Genomic DNA, 19,055 nt, shown 5'->3' with positions numbered 1-19,055 from the left:
AAAAGGTGCTTTCAAATACTCTTCAAGGGTTTTGTAATGTATTTATTTTTAATCTCAAAGCATGTTTTGCAGAAGAAAAATACTGAAAGAACATAAAGTGACTGTATACTAAATTAGTGCCTTAATGTAATCTACCTCAAAGATGTGAGCCCTGCAATTCAACAACTTGCTTATCGTTTGGTTAAGGTGTGCCAGAGCTGGGTAGGTTGAGGTTCAGTTTCCTGGTCCTCTTCATGATGACATCCAAGGGTGAGGTTTTGAGACAGAGGGATCTTCACCTGGACCAACACTTCTCATCCCTGAGAGAAGTGATGGGGTATTCCATTTACACAGCCACAAATAAACAATGTTTCTCTACAACCAATATATTTGAAGCATCAACGCTATTGCTGGATTACACCAAAGGCAAATGGACAACAGTCAAGTGGTGATAATGTGTGGTTTGGTACATTACTACGGTGATGCTTTAGCTTGTTCACAGATTTGTTTGTGCTCTTACCTATTCCATTGCTGACCTTGTCAAGCCAAACAGTTTGGAATGATAGCACAGACAGACTGGCATTCAGGCTAGGGATGCTTACCTTTTCATTTATACACTGAATCTGGACACCAGGGTCATCTCTCCAATGACTGGGGCCAGAGCATGGTTGACTTCATTGCACTGACCAGATGGCAGAACAATGCAGTAAGAGATTTATTCAGCTGAAATTCCTCAAGTTTAATCCTACTTCCTCATGAAAATGTTTTATGTTAAAAGGTATTTGCCTTTTTGTCATAAATAGGAATTGTTTGCCATGTTCTCAGGGTTTCACTTATCTAATGTTTCTGATCTCAACCAAACAAGTTCACTAAAGTGGTTCTATATTATAAGAAACTTACTAAAACCAATGCTGCAAAAAATACAACATTATTGAATTACAATGTTTATGGCCTTCATATCCTTATTTGGATGCAGTGTCTCAGTCTGTACATCCAAATAAGGGAACAGGAAAATCATAATTGAATTTCTGTAAACCCTACAATGCAATGCCAATAGCTGTATTTTAATCCTTTCCCAATGTGATGGGTATTACCTACCTGATAAGACTGGTTACAGGAGGCCTTGATGCCTGCATCCTCTAAGGCTCTGAACAATGGGTAGCAGGTAGCTCAGCCAGAATAAAAATGCAAGCTGTCAACACAGGTTTGACGATGTGTAATGGTGAAACAGGCAGATTAAATGTGTGAATGTGATCAGTGGGGCTGACCGGTCAATATTGAAGCGCTCGCGTAGTTTCAGACATATTTGGAAGTAATGCAAAGGAGAGTTCATGCCCTCCACACAAGCAGCACAGGAGCCATGTTTGATCCATTCATCTTTCCTGTTGGAGAAACACATGCACATTCAGTGACACGCTCTGTTATGTACCTGTAACACATAACCGACATTCTGTTAACCGGAATACAGTAATAACTTATATTCTGTGGCGACCTCCTCTGACTATTTCCATTCAATCTAACGGAGAATATAATGCTAAATTGTATAACAGAGACAGATGGTGGACAGGTAGTATTAAAAGCTGATGAATCACATTTGTAAGAAGACATCAACTGGGTTGGGGTCAATTCGAATTAAAGCCAGTCGATTCAGGAAGTAAACTGACATTCCAATTCAATCATTTAAAAAAGGGCATCTATTTTTAATGACTTCTCCATGACCCGAAAGGAGAAGCTATTTATGTGAAAAATTTACTTCAAAGAAAGAGTGATCTCTGCTGAACACATGGATTCTTCATTGTCCTTTGATGGTGACTGTAACCAGAGACATGCTTTACCTTGAGGTCAGAGTGGAATATTGGCCTGGAGCCGCAACATGTATGAGCTTTCAAAGGCCTAGGTAAAAAAAACATTAAAAAATTCTGATATGAATTGGCATTCTCATTCAGTTTATTAAGATCAGTCAAAAGGTTTTATTCTGATGGGGAATGACAAAAATCAGTTCATATATATAATTAATTTGAATGTACCAATCACACATTTCCCCTTTAAGATAAAAAAAAAGAATAATACCACAGTCCATGGGTAGTCCAGTTCTGGATGTTTGGAGGTATTCTGCATTGAGATTAATTCTTTAGACCCTGTGCAGAGTTAGATTGAGTTAGAATAACAGGAATGGGTGATGTGCTATGGAGAAGTGGTTAAACTCACCAAACAGAAGCTCCCAGGCCACTGCAGAGTCAACTTCAAACACTGCCATGTACAGAACCTGGGAGAGATAGAATGATTCTGTATCCTAATGCCCAAAACTATTTCATATTTCAACATAACAATACATCACACTCAAGTATACTTGTCCAAAAAGATTATAGTCAAAAATCGACATGCACTATAAAAGTTTAAAATAAGTAGTCTTGAATTGAAAAGTATACATTGATCTACATTACACCATTGGATTGGAGTATTTACAATGCAAGATCCTTATCTTACTTTTCCGGCTGGCCTGCTGTCCAGTGGTCAGACTCCAGGGTGAGGGTAAGGACAGTGAGCAAGGCCACCATGAGCAGCACTGACATATTTATTCTATTCTAGGATTGAGTGACATAAAACATATATTGGCTACAATTGTTTGTGAAAAAAAGGCTGAAATATGTTGCTCTCATAAACATTAAAGAAACCGCAAACGTGTCAATTCATAGGAAATGATGCGCTAACAACTTGTGTTCAACGCCAGTTAAAGAGGCATCGTACATTTCACACGGGCATGCCTTACTGTCGAGTCTACACTTTGCTACTTCTTATTATCTTCGTTATCACCTCTAACTACAAACAAGGACAGCTAGAGACATACATGTATGCCTATAAACATCACATTTACAAAAACCCTATAGTACAACTATAACAACTGTGAGACTTTAATACATGTTATGAGACTTACCAGAGACAGTGATCATGTGCGACTGATCTATAAAATGCTAAACCAACTGTTTGCCTGATTTCATGATCACAGCTGGGGAGAGGTGAGACAACATACCCAGTTCCCCTTTCTGAGGACCTCAACCCAGAAATTAAACCAAGACTGTCTGGCTTTGAGACTCTTAAATAATATTGTTCACACAACTGGAAGATGGACAGTGTGCCCTGAAAGCAAGTGAATAAATTAGAATGATGCAAATACAGGAATGATATCACCTACACTACCATTCAAAGGTTTGGGGTCACTTAGAAATGTCCTGGTTTTTGAAAGAAAAGCACATTTTTGTCCAGTAAAATAACATCAAATTGATCAGAAATACAGTGTAGACATTTTTTATGTTGTAAATGACTATTGTAGCTGGAAATGGCTGATGTTTTATGGAATATCTACATAGGCGTACAGAGTTGCAAAGGAAAAAGCCATATCTCAGACTGTCCAATAAAAATAAAAGATTAAGATGGACAAAAGAACACAGACACTGGACAGAGGGACCCTGCCCAGAAGGCCAGCATCCTGGAGTTGCCTCTTCACTGTTGACGTTGAGACTGTTTTTTTTGCAGCTACTATTTAATGAAGAGAACTTGAGAACTTATGAGGCGTCTGTTTCTCAAACTAGACACTCTAACGTACTTGTCCTCTTGTTCAGTTGTGCACTGGGGCCTCCCACTCCTCTTTCTATTCTGGTTAGAGCCAGTTTGCGCTGTTCTGTGAAGGGAGTAGTACACAGCGCTGTACGAGATCTTCAGTTTCTTGGCAATTTCTCGAATGGAATAGCCTTCATTTCTCAGAACAAGAATAGAATGAGGAGTTTCAGAAGAAAGTTCTTTGTTTTTAGCCATTTTGAGCCTGTAATCGAACCCACAAATGCTGATGCTCCAGATACTCAACTAGCATAAAGAAGGCCAGTTTTATTGCTTCTTTAATCAGGACAACTGTTTTCAGCTGTGCTAACATAATTGCAAAAGGGTTTTCTAATGACCAATTAGACTTTTAAAATGATAAACTTGGATTAGCTAACACAACGTGCCATTGGAACACAGAAATGATGGTTGCTGATAATGGGCCTCTATACGCCTATGTAGATATTCCATAAAAAATCTGCCGTTTCCAGCTACAATAGTCATTTACAACATTAACAATGTCTACACTGTATTTCAGATCAATTTGATGTTATTTTAATAGACAAAAATGTTGCTTATCTTTCAAAAACAACGACATTTCTGAGTGACCCCAAACTTTTGAACGGTAGTGTAAGTATAAACTGTCAATGAGAAGCATACATCTTCCAAATAAAGAATTTTACTTAAATTCAAAATAAACATATTTATATTTAGTGTGTGACGACAGAAATCAGTATGAACAACGGCAACCAAAGAAGTCATTTTAGACCTTGGGAGTGAAGACTTGAGCACTTCCATAGTGCTGGGAGAGTTTGGTTTCTCCTGGTGACCATAGTTTGGCTCCTATTCAGAATTGCTGCAATATGTGACTGCACCCTTGTACGGGCCACGGCTAGACAAGCAGCAAGAGGCTTTACACTGAGTACAAACTCCACCATGAATCACCTACTGGTAAAAACTATTTTTCCTAATTGTTCTGTCATTTGAATCATAAAGATTCATAATATTATTAATAGAACCTTAGATCTTATTTGGAAAGGGAAGTACAGTTGGACTAACCTTTGTACCAACCTTTATTAATGTGGAGAGTAGAAGGCAAAATTAGTTGTGCAATCTGTCTTCCTGATTATCTGTTGCTAAGTATTAAATGGAGTAAATAATTCCAAGTATGTGTGGCGGATAAATTAGACGGACCTTGGCCTTAAATAACCTGTTGCAGACCTTGTCTCAGCCCCGGTGGTCGACTGATAGTGAGGCCAGCATATAAGGCACTTTAGACAGTAAAACAAAATGGCTGGTCCCAGGAAATTCTGATGTCATTCTACTGAAATGTAAATAATCTAGATGATCTCTCTGTATGGTCGTATTGGACTCATATTTTCATTCAGATGAAATTTTATTTAAAAAATTGTTCTTGTTATTGTTCTTTTAAAATATCTAGTTTACAAGCTCCTACTGAGAGGTCATATCATTTTAATTATATCCCTCTCACTTCTAGGTGAGGTGGAAAAATGCGATGGTATATTGGTCTTGTATATTTCTATTGATTCACATTTCCTCTATCGGTCCTTTATGATTTCTCTAAGCAAACTGTGCCGTGTCCACATATAGCTTACACACATGCACACAGGGAATCCATTTCAAGGGGAAGGGTGTATTGTTCCTCTCTCCCTCCAAAATATATAACCTAATTGGTTGAGGTCACAGATTTTGTGGCAGTCATTGGCTGGCGGCAATGTCAGTTCTCGCCCTGCTGGTTCATGCCCCCAATTTGACCTGGGTAGATATTACACTGTGGTACAATTCTCTTAAAGGGACAGAACCCAAGTCAACAGAAGTATACAACATGATCTTCAATGAAATGAGAAGGTTTTGCTTGTGATAGTAAAAAGTAGTAAGAGATTCACCTCACAGAGAATGTTTACGTGATACAAAGACCAATAGATTAAAGACTTCAAAAGAGATGACTTTCTTTCAGAACACAAGTCCCCAGTGATGAAATAGTCCTGTTATAATGAATAAGCATAATGGGTCAGAACAAGTGGTATGGGTTGGTATGGTTTGACCTCGATTTTCAACAGATTATCAAATTGACAAAAATGGTTATATACCGGTATGCACTTGATAGTGTCATTTTATAGAATATCGATAGGTGGCCTGATTTCATATTTCATTAGGAGTGACAGATTATCTCTTAAAGGAAGTTGAATCTCTGCCTTGTTTACAGAGAAGGCTTTTATTTTGTTTTTTGTTGTATCTTGGAGGATGTTGATTTAATCAAGCATATTTGAGGTTACAACACAGCTGTCTTTGAAACTAGCATCACTTTGGATGGAAAGCATGTCTAAGATGCCAAAATTGTATATTCACTCAAAAAGTCTAAAACATACTGAAGGTAATACACCTACAAGTATGTGTATTTCCCCCCTGCATGCTGTTAAAATTAAATCAAAAGGAACATTTGTAGTTCTATTTTTTTTGTGTATGCAAACCACTTGTACTTTATTTGGTACTCAAAACATCAACAACAGTTAGAAGGGGATATTTCCTCTCCTAACCAATAGCAGATGTTGTCATGATGAAGACGGAGCGGGAAGTAAGAGTAACCCAAAGTTTTCCATAGCAATTTCCTCTTATAGGAAACAACAGGCTAGTATCACATCTCTTTAAAAGTGAAAGTAGAAAAACAGGGGTGGAACCCCAAAGCTAAACACCATGCTAATATTACCATCTAATCCTGATCATCCATTCTCGAAATAACTTAATATGCTATAGTTATGTTATTATCAAATGATTTATTCTACTAGAAACACTATGAAAACAGCATCTAGCCTCAGCCGCTCAGAAAGCATCCGACCGATTTGTTTTGGACATTTGGAAATTAGGGATGCAAAGGAATGTTTTGTCATAAGCCCTGTATTTTCAATCTAGTTTTTACATCATATGCAGACACAGGGTAACATGGTTAACATGTGACTGTGGGATCCTTTCAGAAGCTGCCCCGGCTGGCTACCAGAGCCTTCAGCACAACAACCAAACAGATGAAGAACAAGGTGCCAGATCATCAGAACCTATTCCAGGTGAGCAAGACATCATTAGGACGCCTGGGTGAGAAACAATCCCAAACGAGGAAAACAAGAGGTGTCTTATCAGTGAATTTAGATATTTATTGGCAATCAAATGGCCAACAATGTCAATCGGAAGTGATTTGAACATGTTTGATCGAGTACTTTACAGCAACATTGACCTGATTTTGAACTACTATGTGTCGTGTTGCGAAATTAATGAATTGCCTGAGGTCCACTGTTGTTGGTCAGCACCCAGAATCTTATCACAGTATTGAACATAGAAAAAGAGCATTACGGGTTTTAAAGGGGCTTGAGGGAATAGTTGTTCTGTTCTGGAATGCAATTTAATTTGGTTTTATCATCACATATCACAAAGTCGGCTTACAATAAAGGCTCCGGTGATTCATGATCATGAATAGGTATTTGACCCCTAACTTTGGTTACAGGCGGACAACTGCTTGCCAGTCCACATCAAGGGAGGGACCACTGATGTCCTTCTCTACCGTCTAACAATGACCAATACCCTCGCAGGTACCTATTACATTCTTCCATCAACGCACTCTGTACATTTAGAGTACTGTGCTGATGGTTTTCTATGCTGCATCGTATATGTTGTAATCATTGTGTCTTTCTGTTCTTTTTAGGCACTGGATATTCCTTATTCTGGATTCTATGTGCCTGTCAGCCGAAGGGCAATTGAGGAAGCCCTGCTAATGCATGTGTTTGTTTAAATCAATTCCACTTTATGACCGTCTTCTAATGTAATGGGACACTTTATGTACAGAATAAATCTCTCTATTATGCCTCTGTTTCAAGGCAAGCCCTATTTTCCTCTATCGACCCATGTGTCATTTCACTTAAACCTCAGTGAAAAGATCTATTCCTGCCATTATAAGGAACATTTCATATGGAACAAACTTTGAAAATAACCCCATGTTACATGGCCGTAGGTAGCGAACGGGAGGTGTGTCTATTTGAATCAGTAACATCAAAAAGCTAAATGTACTGATGCTTGAAATATGATAATCAGTTGCAAAAAATACTCCAGCCAAATACCAAAAGGGTTATTTAATTAAGATTCCATGTATCTGACCAAAAAATTCTGAGATTTGAGAAATACATTTTGGCACACATTAGTTCAAATGCCATCCAGTCAGTCACAAACAGACCCTTTCATTACTCTGGGTCAAAATGTAGACATTCGTTTTGTTGGACTGTCTCGAAATCGAATCTATTGAAACAATTAGAGCCAAGCTTAAGTTTTTCATGGTTTTTTCTCCTCATAAGCAACTCAGAAAATGAATGCTACAACTTACAATAATATTAATTGGTAGAAATATTCCATCACTTTCGTACTCGTATGTATAGTTCTCAAGTTCAGTATAATTGGACACCGACTGCTACATCTAGATACTTATTACAGTAAAGTCTTAGAACACAATCATTCCAGGGTTTTTCTTTATTTGTACTATTTTCTACAATGTAGAATAATAGTGAAGACATAAAAACTATGAAATAACACATATGGAATCAAGTAGTAACCAAAAAAAGTGTTAAACAAATCAAAATATATTTTATATTTGAGATTCTTCAAAGTAGTCATCCTTTGCCTTGATGACAGCTTTGCACACTCTTGACATTCAACCAGCTTCATGAGGTAGTCACCTGGAATGCATTTCAATTAAAAGTTAATTTTTGGAATTTCCTTCCTTCTACATGCGTTTGAGTCAGTCAGTTGTGTTGTGACAAGGTAGGGGGGTATACAGAATATAGCCCTATTTTGTAAAAGACCAAGTCCACATTATGGCAAGAACAGCTCAAATAAGCAAAGAGAAATGACAGTCCATCATTACTTTATGACATGAAGGTCAGTCAATACAGAACATTTCAAGAACCTTGAAAGTTTCTTCGAGTGCAGTCGCAAAAACCATCAAGCACTATGATGAAACTGGCTCTCATGAGGACTGCCACAGGAATGGAAGACCCAGAGTTACCTCTGCTGCAGAGGATAAGTTCATTAAAGAGTTACCAGCTTCATAAATTGCAGCCCAAATAAATGCTTCACAGACTTCAAGTAACAGACATCTCAACATCAACTGTTCAGAGGAGACTATGTGAATCAGGCCTTCATGGTCGAATTGCTGTAAAGAACCCACTACTAAAGGACACCAATAATAAGAAGAGACTTGCTTGGGCCAAGAAACACGAGCAATGGACATTAGACTGGTGGAAATTTGTCCTTTGGTCTGGAGTCCAAATTGGAGAAATTTGGTTCCAACTGCCGTGTCTTTGTGAGACGCGTGTGGGTGAACGGATGATCTCTGCATGTATATTTCCCACCGTAAAGCATGGAGGAGGAGGTGTTATGGTGTAGGGGTGCTTTGCTGGTGACACTGTCAGTGATTTATTTAGAATTCAGACTGTTGGAAAAGCATTCCAGGTGAAGCTGGTTGAGAGAATGCCAAGAGTGTGCAAAGCTGTCATCAAGGCAAAGGGTGGCTATTTGAAGAATTTCTAAAAAATATATATATTTTGATTTGTTTAACACTTTTTTTTGTTTAATTCCATATGTGTTATTTCATAGTTTTGATGTCTTCACTATTATTCTACAATGTAGAAAAGAGTAATAATAAAGAAAAACCCTTGAATGAGTAGACGTTCTAAAACTTTTGACCGGTAGTGTACTTCCAAAAATTAACAAGGAAGAGTGAATTTCAAGTATCTGTTTCCCTTCATAAAAGCTTATGTTTGCCCTTGTCAAAACTAACATGTTTATTTTGTTTCTACAATTGTAAAGCGACTTTGGGTCCTTGATTACCACGAAATAAGTCCCATGTATAATTACTATTATTAAATTACATTTTATTGTATTATATAAAAGCAGTTACTATGTAGTTATACAGTGGGGCTCTAGTACAGTTAGACTTTGGAACATGATGCCCATATTCCAGTATGCTGTAAAAAACATATTAAGTTACAGCATATTATTCAGTCATTTAAGGTATTTAGTGTTAGTCATCCAGTTAAAGGAATCAGTAATATTTCCCTGCTGAAGCCTTGTTTTTACCATGGAGGGATGAGTACACACAAAGTGGGCTACATCTCCATGAACAGTCAGTTGACCCAGTGCAACCACTCTAGCTAGCGCAGGAAGCGAATGCTCATCTTATGGTCGATGTTCACCTTCTCCAGGGACTGTAAGGAGACGGAAAAGCCAAAGTTAGACTGAGTGGAATGGTGGGATTGGTATATTACATCAGAAGCAAATGCAGCCACTGAATATGAGAGAGGATGGGAAAAATACTGTCATCGCACAAGGTACCGTATGCTGTTTGACTACAGCAATGGCCGACATCATTTTCTATGGGCATGAACTTTGTATGGCTTAGGATTCTGGGTGCCCTGTGCTGCAATGCACCATGTTGATATGTCAGTCTTAGAGCTCTACCCAGTGGTACCTTGCGGAACTCCTCAAAGGAGATGGCATCGTCCTTGTCCAGGTCAGCCTCCTGGATGGTGCGGTCGGCAATGCTCTCTAGCTGCTCCTCCGTCACCTGCATCTCCAGCATGGACCGCAGCACCTGTCAATCACCCTCAGCTGTTAATCACATCCCAAGCCCATGGAGAATGGCTTCATTGTATTGTATAGGGCCCTCAAATTTAAATCCTGACTATGAAACCAGTTCAACTGCTTTTTTCCCCCATTCTTCCGCTCTAATCAGGGCCTGATTTAGACCTGAGACAAAAGGTGGGTTCAATACATTTTCAGGTAGAACAGAAAACCAGCAGGCTCCGGACCTCAAAGTGTAAGATTTGAATACCTCTGATATAGGGTGTTGGCATTTCAGACATAAACCAGGTCTTGTATGTCCCTACAATTTACAACAGAGAAACAATTTACATCACTAACTATTAGTGGTATATTGTGTTGCTCACCATACAGAGCATTATTGTCAGTAAAGCTAACAGTTATAATGGACCTGTAGAAGCTCAGCTCTGGAGATTTTTCCATCTTTGTCTTGGTCATATAGTTGGAAGGCAACTGAAAGGAAGGAGAAAACCAGGGGGGATCTGATTGAGTTGAATTTTAACGCTAAAATCTATTTTGTGAGTCAACCACAACAACAACAAAAATGCCAGAGGACTCACACTGGAGTTTACTGGTCCTACTGTTGACAGGTTCAGGCATACTGGGATCTTTGGGACGTTTTTGGTCCGCAGGTCGGAAGTGGGCCAGGATCCTCACAAAGGAGTGGAAGTCCACTGTTTCCTGTCTGTGAGAGAGATTATGTTAAGACCAAAACCTGCTTGCATTCCAAACGTACAGGATATAAGGATATTAAAAAAGAGAAAAGTTTATTGTTGCACAGAATTGACTGAAGTTAAATCAATATTTAGTCTTGTTGATTGTGTTTTTTTTTTTAATGAGACCTACAAAAAGCCTGGACTTATATTACAGCGAAAATGGACATTAACCTTCACGTTACCATTTCATTGGTGAGGTTATCAAGGCAGCAATTTTACTCAAACCTGTAAGAAATGTTGTTCTATACCCTGGAGAGAAGAAAGCCCCAATGATCCGATCCCCGATGGGGTTCATCGCCAACCTATTAATGGCTCCAAAATCCTGCGGGCTTCACAGTAATGGGCATAAAACAAAGATAGGACATTCAGACATAAGAATTATTATTATTCTGACATGCACCGTTTTAGTCAACACTGGTTCAACAAACAAACTCCATAAAGCTGACATGGTCCCACCACTTACCGGAGATGGCCTGTCTTTTCCTTGTCCAATGCTTCGAAACGGTCATAAAGTCGAACAACGTGTGCAGGGGTGACTATGTTAAATGAGAAAACAAGAGAACCATCGATTCATGCTATTAGTATTAGTAATGGGCAGGACAGCGGCACACCAAACCATTTAATCAATATATGCAATAGCCATAGAGGCCAGTTCATTGCTCAGGATTGCATTCAAGCTAACACTCCATGAATTATTCAAGCATTTATAAAGGCCAAGTTATTAATTTACCTACAACTTCTCAAAACCACATGTATATGTCAATAGAAGTCTCTGTTCAAAGCTTAGATATTCAATACTGTATTTGGTTGGGTAAGACACATGCGTATTTTGGTCAGTCAAAGTTGTGCGCGCAATTTGCGCACCTGTCAAACATCACTCTTATCGCTGCGAAAGCTATTAATAATTTGGACACATTTCAAAATATCTGCGCTCTAAAACATTTAGGAAAAAAATGCAATAGAAGGCATTGAAAAACTGGGCTCCATATAGCTGTAACAAAAACATTCATAATGAAATCCCCGTTATACGCCCACTCCCAAAGATTTGTCTTCGAATTTGGCATAAACAATGACGTGATTGTACAATCGTGACAATCTCAATACAGATTTTCTAGTAGTCTAAACTACAGTCCTACCCGTCCGAGAACTTACAACCCGTTTCTTGCATTAATTCTTTGACGTTTGGAATTTTTGACAGGGTGGAGTTTGTCGAGCCCATTTCTACAGAAAAGAAAACAATAACAGCTGCTTCACTCGACACATAAATATCACGTCCCAGAACTTCTGATTTTCCTGTTAACTTCCCAATGCATGTAGTTTAGAAATTATACACGACTGTAGCTATGAAATAAACTTTAGTATCGTCGACTAGAGCAAGAGTATATTGAACGTCAATTCAGTCAGTTCACCGCTAATGATAGGCATCATATCTATCCAATCGCTGTTAAACCGAGGGGACCAAATGACCAATGGGGTCGTGATTTATATGTTTTCAAGAACACAAATTCAACCAAGTCTGTTCTTACAACAGATCTCCAAGATTGATATCTAATTTTATCAACAGCCTGGATTTACTATCCAGCATGGATAGCATTATATATAACAAAGTGGATCTTTGAATAATATATTTACATTATGGCTATATTATCACTAACAGCCTACTACCAACACAAATCCATTACATAATAGAATATTTAACCCAATGATTGCAATAGGCTACTAGCCTGTATGCTCCTGAGTAGCTTGACAATCACTATACTGTCCAACACAATGTTACACGCAAATCAAACATGCTTTGTAGACGTTGTATCAGTGGTCATTTGACACTAGATGGCACCATCCCTTTCAGATATCAAGGAACCATTGGCTGCTACAGCATAGCAGGACAGTGTGTGCATTGTGAGTGGTCTTGTTTAAGGATGGGACAGCTCTGAGAGGTTATCAGTTGGAAAGCTGGTTTGTGTGTCATGAGTCAATGAACTGGTCTGCATATTCGGCATGCTGCTATTCCCAAACCATTATTAGATAAGAGTTCATGTGACTCGAGGATCCAGATCGAGAAGATCGAGAAGTCCATTGGAAACTGTTCCTTCTGAATGAACCTGGTGCTATAAAATCCAGAGGCGACACGTTTCCAAATCAACACAGTTATGTGTATTTCTCTTCATCAACAAAAATCCTGGATGACACACATTTTTGCTGATAATTTGTCAGCAACGGTTTAAATGTGTTTATATTACCGGCAACACTGATGCTTGCCTTGCTTATGTATTTATATAGTCCTAGACTGTTTGAATCACTCCATTTGCTGAACTTCACATTTGAACCATTAAAATGCCTTTGTGGGCTAGAAAGATTGCTTCCAACAACAAGAACATTTTAGTTGGCCTACTCACACCAAATTTCAACACTAATAACAAAGCAAACATATCAATGCCCCTTTTCTGTCCACAAATGTCTATCGTAAACAAACATCTCTCCCTTGTAGCTGATTTATATCTATTTTTTCGAATTTATTGGGCTGGATAAGCAATGGGGAGTGTCTCACAATCTCTTACATGAAATAGACATGAAATCCATCCACTCTGCTACTGCTGTCATACCCCAAAAAATAGCTAGATATATTAATTCAGGCCACCTTCATTCAACCAAATAGTAGTGTAATAACACAAGGAAATATGAGAGATGTAACCAGGACGACTGACTAGATGCCAAAGGGCTCCATGCCATGTAACCAGGGCTCCATGCCATGTAACCAGGGCTCCATGCCATGTAACCAGGGCTCCATGCCATGTAACCAGGGCTCCATGCCATGTAACCAGGGCTCCATGCCAAAGCAGCCAGCCAGAAAAGACCTCTCAGCCCTCATGATCACACTCCTAAGTGCCCAAGAGAGACATTAGCAAGCTGCTCCCCATGTCTTGTTCTATTATTACTTGTTAACATACACCATATGTGGCGAGTCACACACTCAGGAGCCACAGCACTAACATACTGGATGGAGCTGGATATTCCTTCCATATTGGAATGTACAGAGAGTTAGGAAGTAAGAGTGTCAGAGTGGTCCAGTCAGTGCTCTCCACTCAACGAGTGAGAGAGCAAGGGTTTTTCTTCTCCTGTCTTGTTCAATTCCTCATTGGTGGCAGAGGTGAACATGCAGGGTGGTTCACTAGATGTTAGCACGCCCACCTCCTCCAGACTAGACACACACACACACGCACGCACACAGCACAAAGAAGAAGTCAGACTCAAATTTAGCACATTGTCGGCTGTCCAGTGTGCTGCTGTATAACGTGCCTCGGATTGAATCCTGGCCTTATACAAATGCTTATTATTATTACACAAGTAAACAGCCTCTACATTTGGCAGGCTGTTCATTTTGGAGAGCTGGCATTTTTCCCAGATAACATCTCATTTTTCACCACTTAAAGTTTTGTTTATCTTAACTGACACCAGTAACTCAGAGCCCCCATACATTTTTTCTCCCTATGAGAAGTTGACCCATGTACAATAATACATCAGGAGTATTTCAAATGGCCAAAGGAGTGAGTTGCCTTCAGTACAACTTTGCAGGATCAAGAAAAGTTCTGTAGACCTTGTTGTGGTACAGTAAACTGAGCATTCTGGACTCTTGACATGCATGCGTTGTTCTGTGCCAATAGTCTTTATTCTATGATAGGAGATTATTCCATGTTTATCTTTCATTTATGTTCTATATTTCTTGTTTCCTATAATCCACACCTTTTCAATTAAACTTTCTGATAGCAGCCAGAAAAGTGAAACTATCTAGGCTCCTAGGTTCCGTTTCATGACATGTGCCACGGGTCACTGACAAGGTATGACACATAACACAAAGATTGAAATTCATTCCAGCTTTCTAGTAGTCACTCATGGGGAATTTTGTTTGGCCATTTTTTTGCATTTAACCTTCAAATGCATTAAGACGAATGGCTCTTTAATGCCCCTGACAACAGAAGGCAATGAATAACCAACAAGACAGGCTTTGATTGGAACCTGTCTCTCCAAAGCATCTACTAACTGCAGAGAACAGATTAACAGAACAAGAGTTCTTAAATATAAAAACGGACTGAGGAAATCCCGCCTCTTTGATTTTGAGTAATTTGCACAAACTTTCTCTCGTGGCGGTTTTGTCCTTGGTGCCACAAGCAATGAAAGTGAAAGCATGTCAGAGGCTGGGTTGGGCAGTGTGCCAATTGGGAAAGAATGAAGTGTTCCTGGCTATTTGAACTTTGACCCCGCCCAGCCATGGCTGATAAAAGACTTGTAAACACCGTCCTCAGTCTGAGTGAATGGGAAGGTCAGCTCTGGTTCCGCTCATCTCAAACTAAAGGCATCACAGGCAGAGAACCTCTCAGCCTGTCTGAACTGGAAAACTACAACATTTTCAATTGTCTTATATGTCATGTCAGGTTAAGCATAGACATTATGTTATATAACTTTAAAAAGCAGGAAGAGCAGTTCAACGTTTAGTGTCATGCCAGGTTGTCAGCAAGTTGTCTTCATTACACCCCCTGTATATCCTGAGAATGTAATAACAATAAGAAAAATACCTCACAGTTAATGATTTAAAATATCTATATATGTCTAAATGATAGGCTACCCTTTGATTAATAACAATGACCAATATTAATATGGGTAAATAATAATGCATTATGCAAGAGGATGGCGCTCCACCAGGGTGCTCCACATCCTTTCCCTCGGTGGTCCTCGCTGGCGCCCGCATACATTTAGGAGCCATTCTTGGTCAACTCCCGCCATGCGACCTGAGCAGGCGACACTCGCAATGTCTCAAGTATGCTCAGCTGCAAACTGGGTCAATAAACCGTGGCGAGGGAGTCTGTTGGCCTGTCTGTCTCCCCCCTCGTCTGTCGGGCTGGGACTGGAACTGGGTGGGGGAGTTACGTGGAGCTGAAGAAGGGGTGTCCTGCAGAGCTGGGGCAGGCTGATAATGAAGGGAGAACATTCCGGGCCAGTGGAGTGCAAGAGAGACCAGACTCAATGCGACAGGCACAGGAAATAACAGTGAGCGGGGGCCCCTATGCTACAACTACCTATCTCCAAAACCTCACTTCAGACACATCAGTGCCCTGTCTAAACAAGATCCCCTTTTACTTTGTTTACTTGAGGCCACACTCCAAGGCCACCATGATACAGACCCCTCTCCAAACCAACCATTACACACCATAACTATCCACTAGCTTGTCTTGGCATAGCATATCTAAACTACAATTTACAACAAGGAAAATCCAGATGAAACATTGTATCCCAAAACCCCATCCAACATCCCGAGGCCCATCAGACCATGATGCACCACCCTGTCCCCACAATGCACTGAGCAGTTCTGGCTAATGAAGATGCCATCCAGATGAAAGGGCAGCCATGGGGGGCACAAGTTGAGGCCAGGAGGTTCCTGTGGCTTGTAAGCCCTCCCCTACCTCCCTCAGCTAATGATGAAGTTTCCATCTAACACAAGGGAGCTAAATGAAATGGTAAAGGGGCGCTGGGGCCACCAGGTGGGCAGGGGGGTGGCTCTCCGGTGTTGAACGCTGTGGAAGCCCTTTTAATCAAGTAATGCCCTGGAGAAGGGCCCATCTGGGACATCTGTGAGGTGCTGCTAGAAAGGGGGTTTGGCAGGGTGGCATGTTTGTTGCTTGTTTACACTAATTTCCCAGTTGAAGAAGTTTCTCTCCCCTGTGCCAAACGATGGATTATAAAACGACTCCTCCTTCCTCACCACAAACGCACCTCAAAGTCAAAGTGCTTAACATAACTCTGTGACGGCTCCAAACATAGCTACCCCCTCTCTGAGGGGACGGTTCAGTGCCAGGCTGAGATTTCTCTTCTCATTTGGAAGTGGGCGCTAAAAAAGTGCTAAAGAAAAAAAATCCTGCACAATAAAGCTTAGGAGAGAACAAACCGGAGCGTGCTCCTTGCTTGCCTCGCTGACAGATGGCGGGGGAGGAGAAGGTTTCTTGGAAGAGGACCAGCTCTTAATTATTGAGCGTCTGAATGGAAGGCGATCGGCTCATTAGCAAGGAGCAGGCTGACATGGACCCTCCCCGCGCCGCTCTGCACTGGGGGCTGACAGCCATGCCCCGGGACCCTAATTGCGCAAATTGCTGGAGCACGGTCACTGCCAAACCACCTCCCCACCACCACACTGAGGGTGGGGGGTTGGGGGTGATGGTGATGGAGATGGAGGTGTTGGTTGGAGTTATGCCCTTGTTGCCCCACAGGTCTCAAGCGCACAAGAAAAAAAGACGTTAAGGAAAGTGAGTGACCCTCCATTTAGGTAACTTTAGGCCTTGAGTGTGGGATACTACTGGGTCAAAGAAAGACAATATTGGATAAATGAGTTACGTCTGGAACCCAATGGAAGAGACAGCAAAAGCCGTGGTGCTCCTATAGTTTTGGTTCAGTCTGTTTAAACCAATCATTTATACACACATCATTGGTCCCCAAAAAATTGCTAGCTTTATGTGGCATGGGTTGGTCTCCACTAAAGGGGGGGTATTGAAAGGAAACAAGTTAGCGTGCGAAGCCTGTTTCCTCCTGCTTTTCTAAACACTTAATCATTGTTGTATGAATAATGTATTAGGCAGATACGAAAATACCTGGCCTCAGTCTTCGAGTGATTTAATTCATTCCAGAATAGTCTCCAATCTTACTAAGTCCATTTCCAAGTAAGCCCTCCTCTATGGGCCAGATTGAATTTCCAAGATAATGCATCTATTTATCCATAGCCGCTTTATATCTGAGTAAACAGCAACTGTGCTGTCATTCAATACACTGGTATTCTTTGCACTCTGGATAATATCCCATGTCTGGGTTGCACTCTCATTTGGATGTCTCAACGTTTCTGTAAAAGTTTCAACACATTCTCAAAGAAGAAGCACCTACAATCCCGTCCTCATCATTGGGTATTCGTAGTAGCACCTAGCACCAGATGCAGGTTTAGATCTGATGTGGCGCAAAGCTATTTTTGTCCCTTGATTATGGTACTGGGAAACCACAGTGTGCTGAACATCAGTGATATGGATTGAATCCAGCCCTAGGTCATGATAATGTCTTGAGTTAGTGTATGTGAGTGTCTTACGATTAGGCATCTGACTTGAAGAGGTATACCGTCAGCCATATCTAACAGTGGGGAGACTACCAAAGCCACAGACGTATTTCCATAAAGAGGCATGAAAACTTCTCTTCATTTATCGTCTACACATCAACCTGTCTAAAAAAACAACAAAAAACTTACGAGAGGGATTTTCCAAGCCCCTTCAGTTGAAACTGGTTTCTTTACTTAACGAACTCCAGTCAGACCTGAAGATTTACAATAAGTGGTAATTACTGGATACGATTGGGACTCAACTAAACAAATTTGTGTGCCATGTTTCAGAAGAATAAACAGTAACATCCGGTTGAACTTCCTCTTTGACTGCGTCAGCATTGACTCACCGGACTCTCTGTCCAATCTAATAGTGGATTGGGAAAAGGGGGAAATCCCAGGGTGACAGGTGTTAAAACGTTGCTAAAGAGGTGTTGTTGAGGGATGTTCGAAGGAACACGGTTCTCCTGAAGGAACATGTCAGGACTGAAACAGATACCCTCAGACTTCCTCCTCCAAAGAGAACTGAGATTCTTAAAATATTCTCATAACAAGCTGCTGACGACAACATACTTAGCCTAGACCTAGTGAATACATTTGGCCACATTAGTAAGTAATGTTGTTCCACGTCTGTTTAGCTATTCCACACTATCATTACCTTTGCCACTGTGAAACTATTCATGCACGTCACAGGGATTTCATCTGACATTCAGTCCTACCAAAACAGTTATATGTAGGACAGACTTTATCCTAAACTATAATCCCCCGCATCTCAGCTTCACTATGATGCTGAACGTTTTCAGTGTGGCATGGTATTTAACCTCGTCACTCTCTTAACTGCTATGTTCATGCCATGTCATGTTTAATGGACAAGCACAAGGCAGCAGTGTCTTTGTCTAGCGTAAGCGAACGTTGGCTGCTCGCCAAGTTATGAGTCAGCAACACACTACTTCCTCTTTACTGCGATAAGTTACACATTTGCACTA

General features: G+C 40.4%; 2 protein-coding genes and 1 long non-coding RNA gene across 8 annotated transcripts; 1 reads left to right on the top strand and 2 right to left on the bottom strand.

Annotated features, from left to right (window-relative positions):
* Window positions 1-21: 21 nt before the first annotated feature.
* Window positions 22-3,227, bottom strand: LOC106580768 (uncharacterized). Of its 2 annotated transcripts, XR_006760965.1 has the most exons (4): window positions 2,188-3,227; window positions 2,050-2,117; window positions 1,815-1,872; window positions 22-1,361 (listed from the first exon to the last, which is right to left on the bottom strand). It is a non-coding gene; the product is annotated as an uncharacterized lncRNA (long non-coding RNA). The 2 variants fall into 2 exon arrangements; XR_001322964.2 differs by having other exon boundaries at window positions 2,050-3,227.
* A 1,130-nt stretch (window positions 3,228-4,357) lies between these two features.
* LOC106580767 (cytochrome c oxidase subunit 7A2, mitochondrial) lies at window positions 4,358-7,444 on the top strand. Of its 2 annotated transcripts, none has more exons than XM_014162158.2 (4): window positions 4,358-4,524; window positions 6,567-6,653; window positions 7,088-7,172; window positions 7,286-7,444. In XM_014162158.2, the coding sequence occupies exons 1-4, from the start codon at window positions 4,510-4,512 to the stop codon at window positions 7,339-7,341; spliced, it is 243 nt and encodes an 80-aa protein (XP_014017633.2). In that variant the 5' UTR covers window positions 4,358-4,509; the 3' UTR covers window positions 7,342-7,444. The 2 variants fall into 2 exon arrangements, with proteins under 2 accessions (XP_014017633.2, XP_045559542.1); XM_045703586.1 differs by having other exon boundaries at window positions 4,438-4,524; window positions 6,570-6,653.
* Window positions 7,445-9,486: 2,042 nt separating this feature from the next.
* Window positions 9,487-18,406, bottom strand: LOC106580765 (calcineurin B homologous protein 2). 4 transcript variants are annotated; one of them, XM_014162155.2, is made up of 8 exons: window positions 18,064-18,406; window positions 11,410-11,482; window positions 11,195-11,275; window positions 10,791-10,915; window positions 10,622-10,683; window positions 10,463-10,513; window positions 10,100-10,222; window positions 9,487-9,836 (listed from the first exon to the last, which is right to left on the bottom strand). In XM_014162155.2, the coding sequence occupies exons 1-8, from the start codon at window positions 18,071-18,073 to the stop codon at window positions 9,783-9,785; spliced, it is 579 nt and encodes a 192-aa protein (XP_014017630.1). In that variant the 5' UTR covers window positions 18,074-18,406; the 3' UTR covers window positions 9,487-9,782. The 4 variants fall into 4 exon arrangements, with proteins under 4 accessions (XP_014017630.1, XP_014017628.1, XP_045559541.1 ...); XM_014162153.2 differs by lacking the exon at window positions 18,064-18,406 and adding an exon at window positions 12,099-12,408; XM_045703585.1 differs by lacking the exons at window positions 10,463-10,513; window positions 18,064-18,406 and adding an exon at window positions 12,099-12,442 and having other exon boundaries at window positions 10,578-10,712.
* Window positions 18,407-19,055: the final 649 nt, after the last annotated feature.

Source organism: Salmo salar, chromosome ssa20 (assembly GCF_905237065.1).
Source record: "Salmo salar chromosome ssa20, Ssal_v3.1, whole genome shotgun sequence".
NCBI classification, from domain to species: Eukaryota; Metazoa; Chordata; class Actinopteri; order Salmoniformes; family Salmonidae; genus Salmo; species Salmo salar.
This window is presented reverse-complemented; position numbering and strand designations above follow the sequence as displayed.

Bases quoted from the DNA above. Each gene is read 5' to 3' on its own strand.
- LOC106580767 (XM_014162158.2), top strand. The intron at 6,654-7,087 runs GTGAGCAAGACA...CTTTGGTTACAG, and splicing joins ATCATCAGAACCTATTCCAG to GCGGACAACTGCTTGCCAGT. The intron at 7,173-7,285 runs GTACCTATTACA...TGTTCTTTTTAG, and splicing joins AATGACCAATACCCTCGCAG to GCACTGGATATTCCTTATTC.
- LOC106580765 (XM_014162153.2), bottom strand. From the start codon at position 12,165: ATGGGCTCGACAAACTCCACCCTGTCAAAAATTCCAAACGTCAAAGAA. The intron at 11,276-11,409 runs GTAAGTGGTGGG...ATTACTGTGAAG, and splicing joins GAAAAGACAGGCCATCTCCG to CCCGCAGGATTTTGGAGCCA. The intron at 10,514-10,621 runs GTCCATTATAAC...TGTAAATTGTAG, and splicing joins CCAGAGCTGAGCTTCTACAG to GGACATACAAGACCTGGTTT.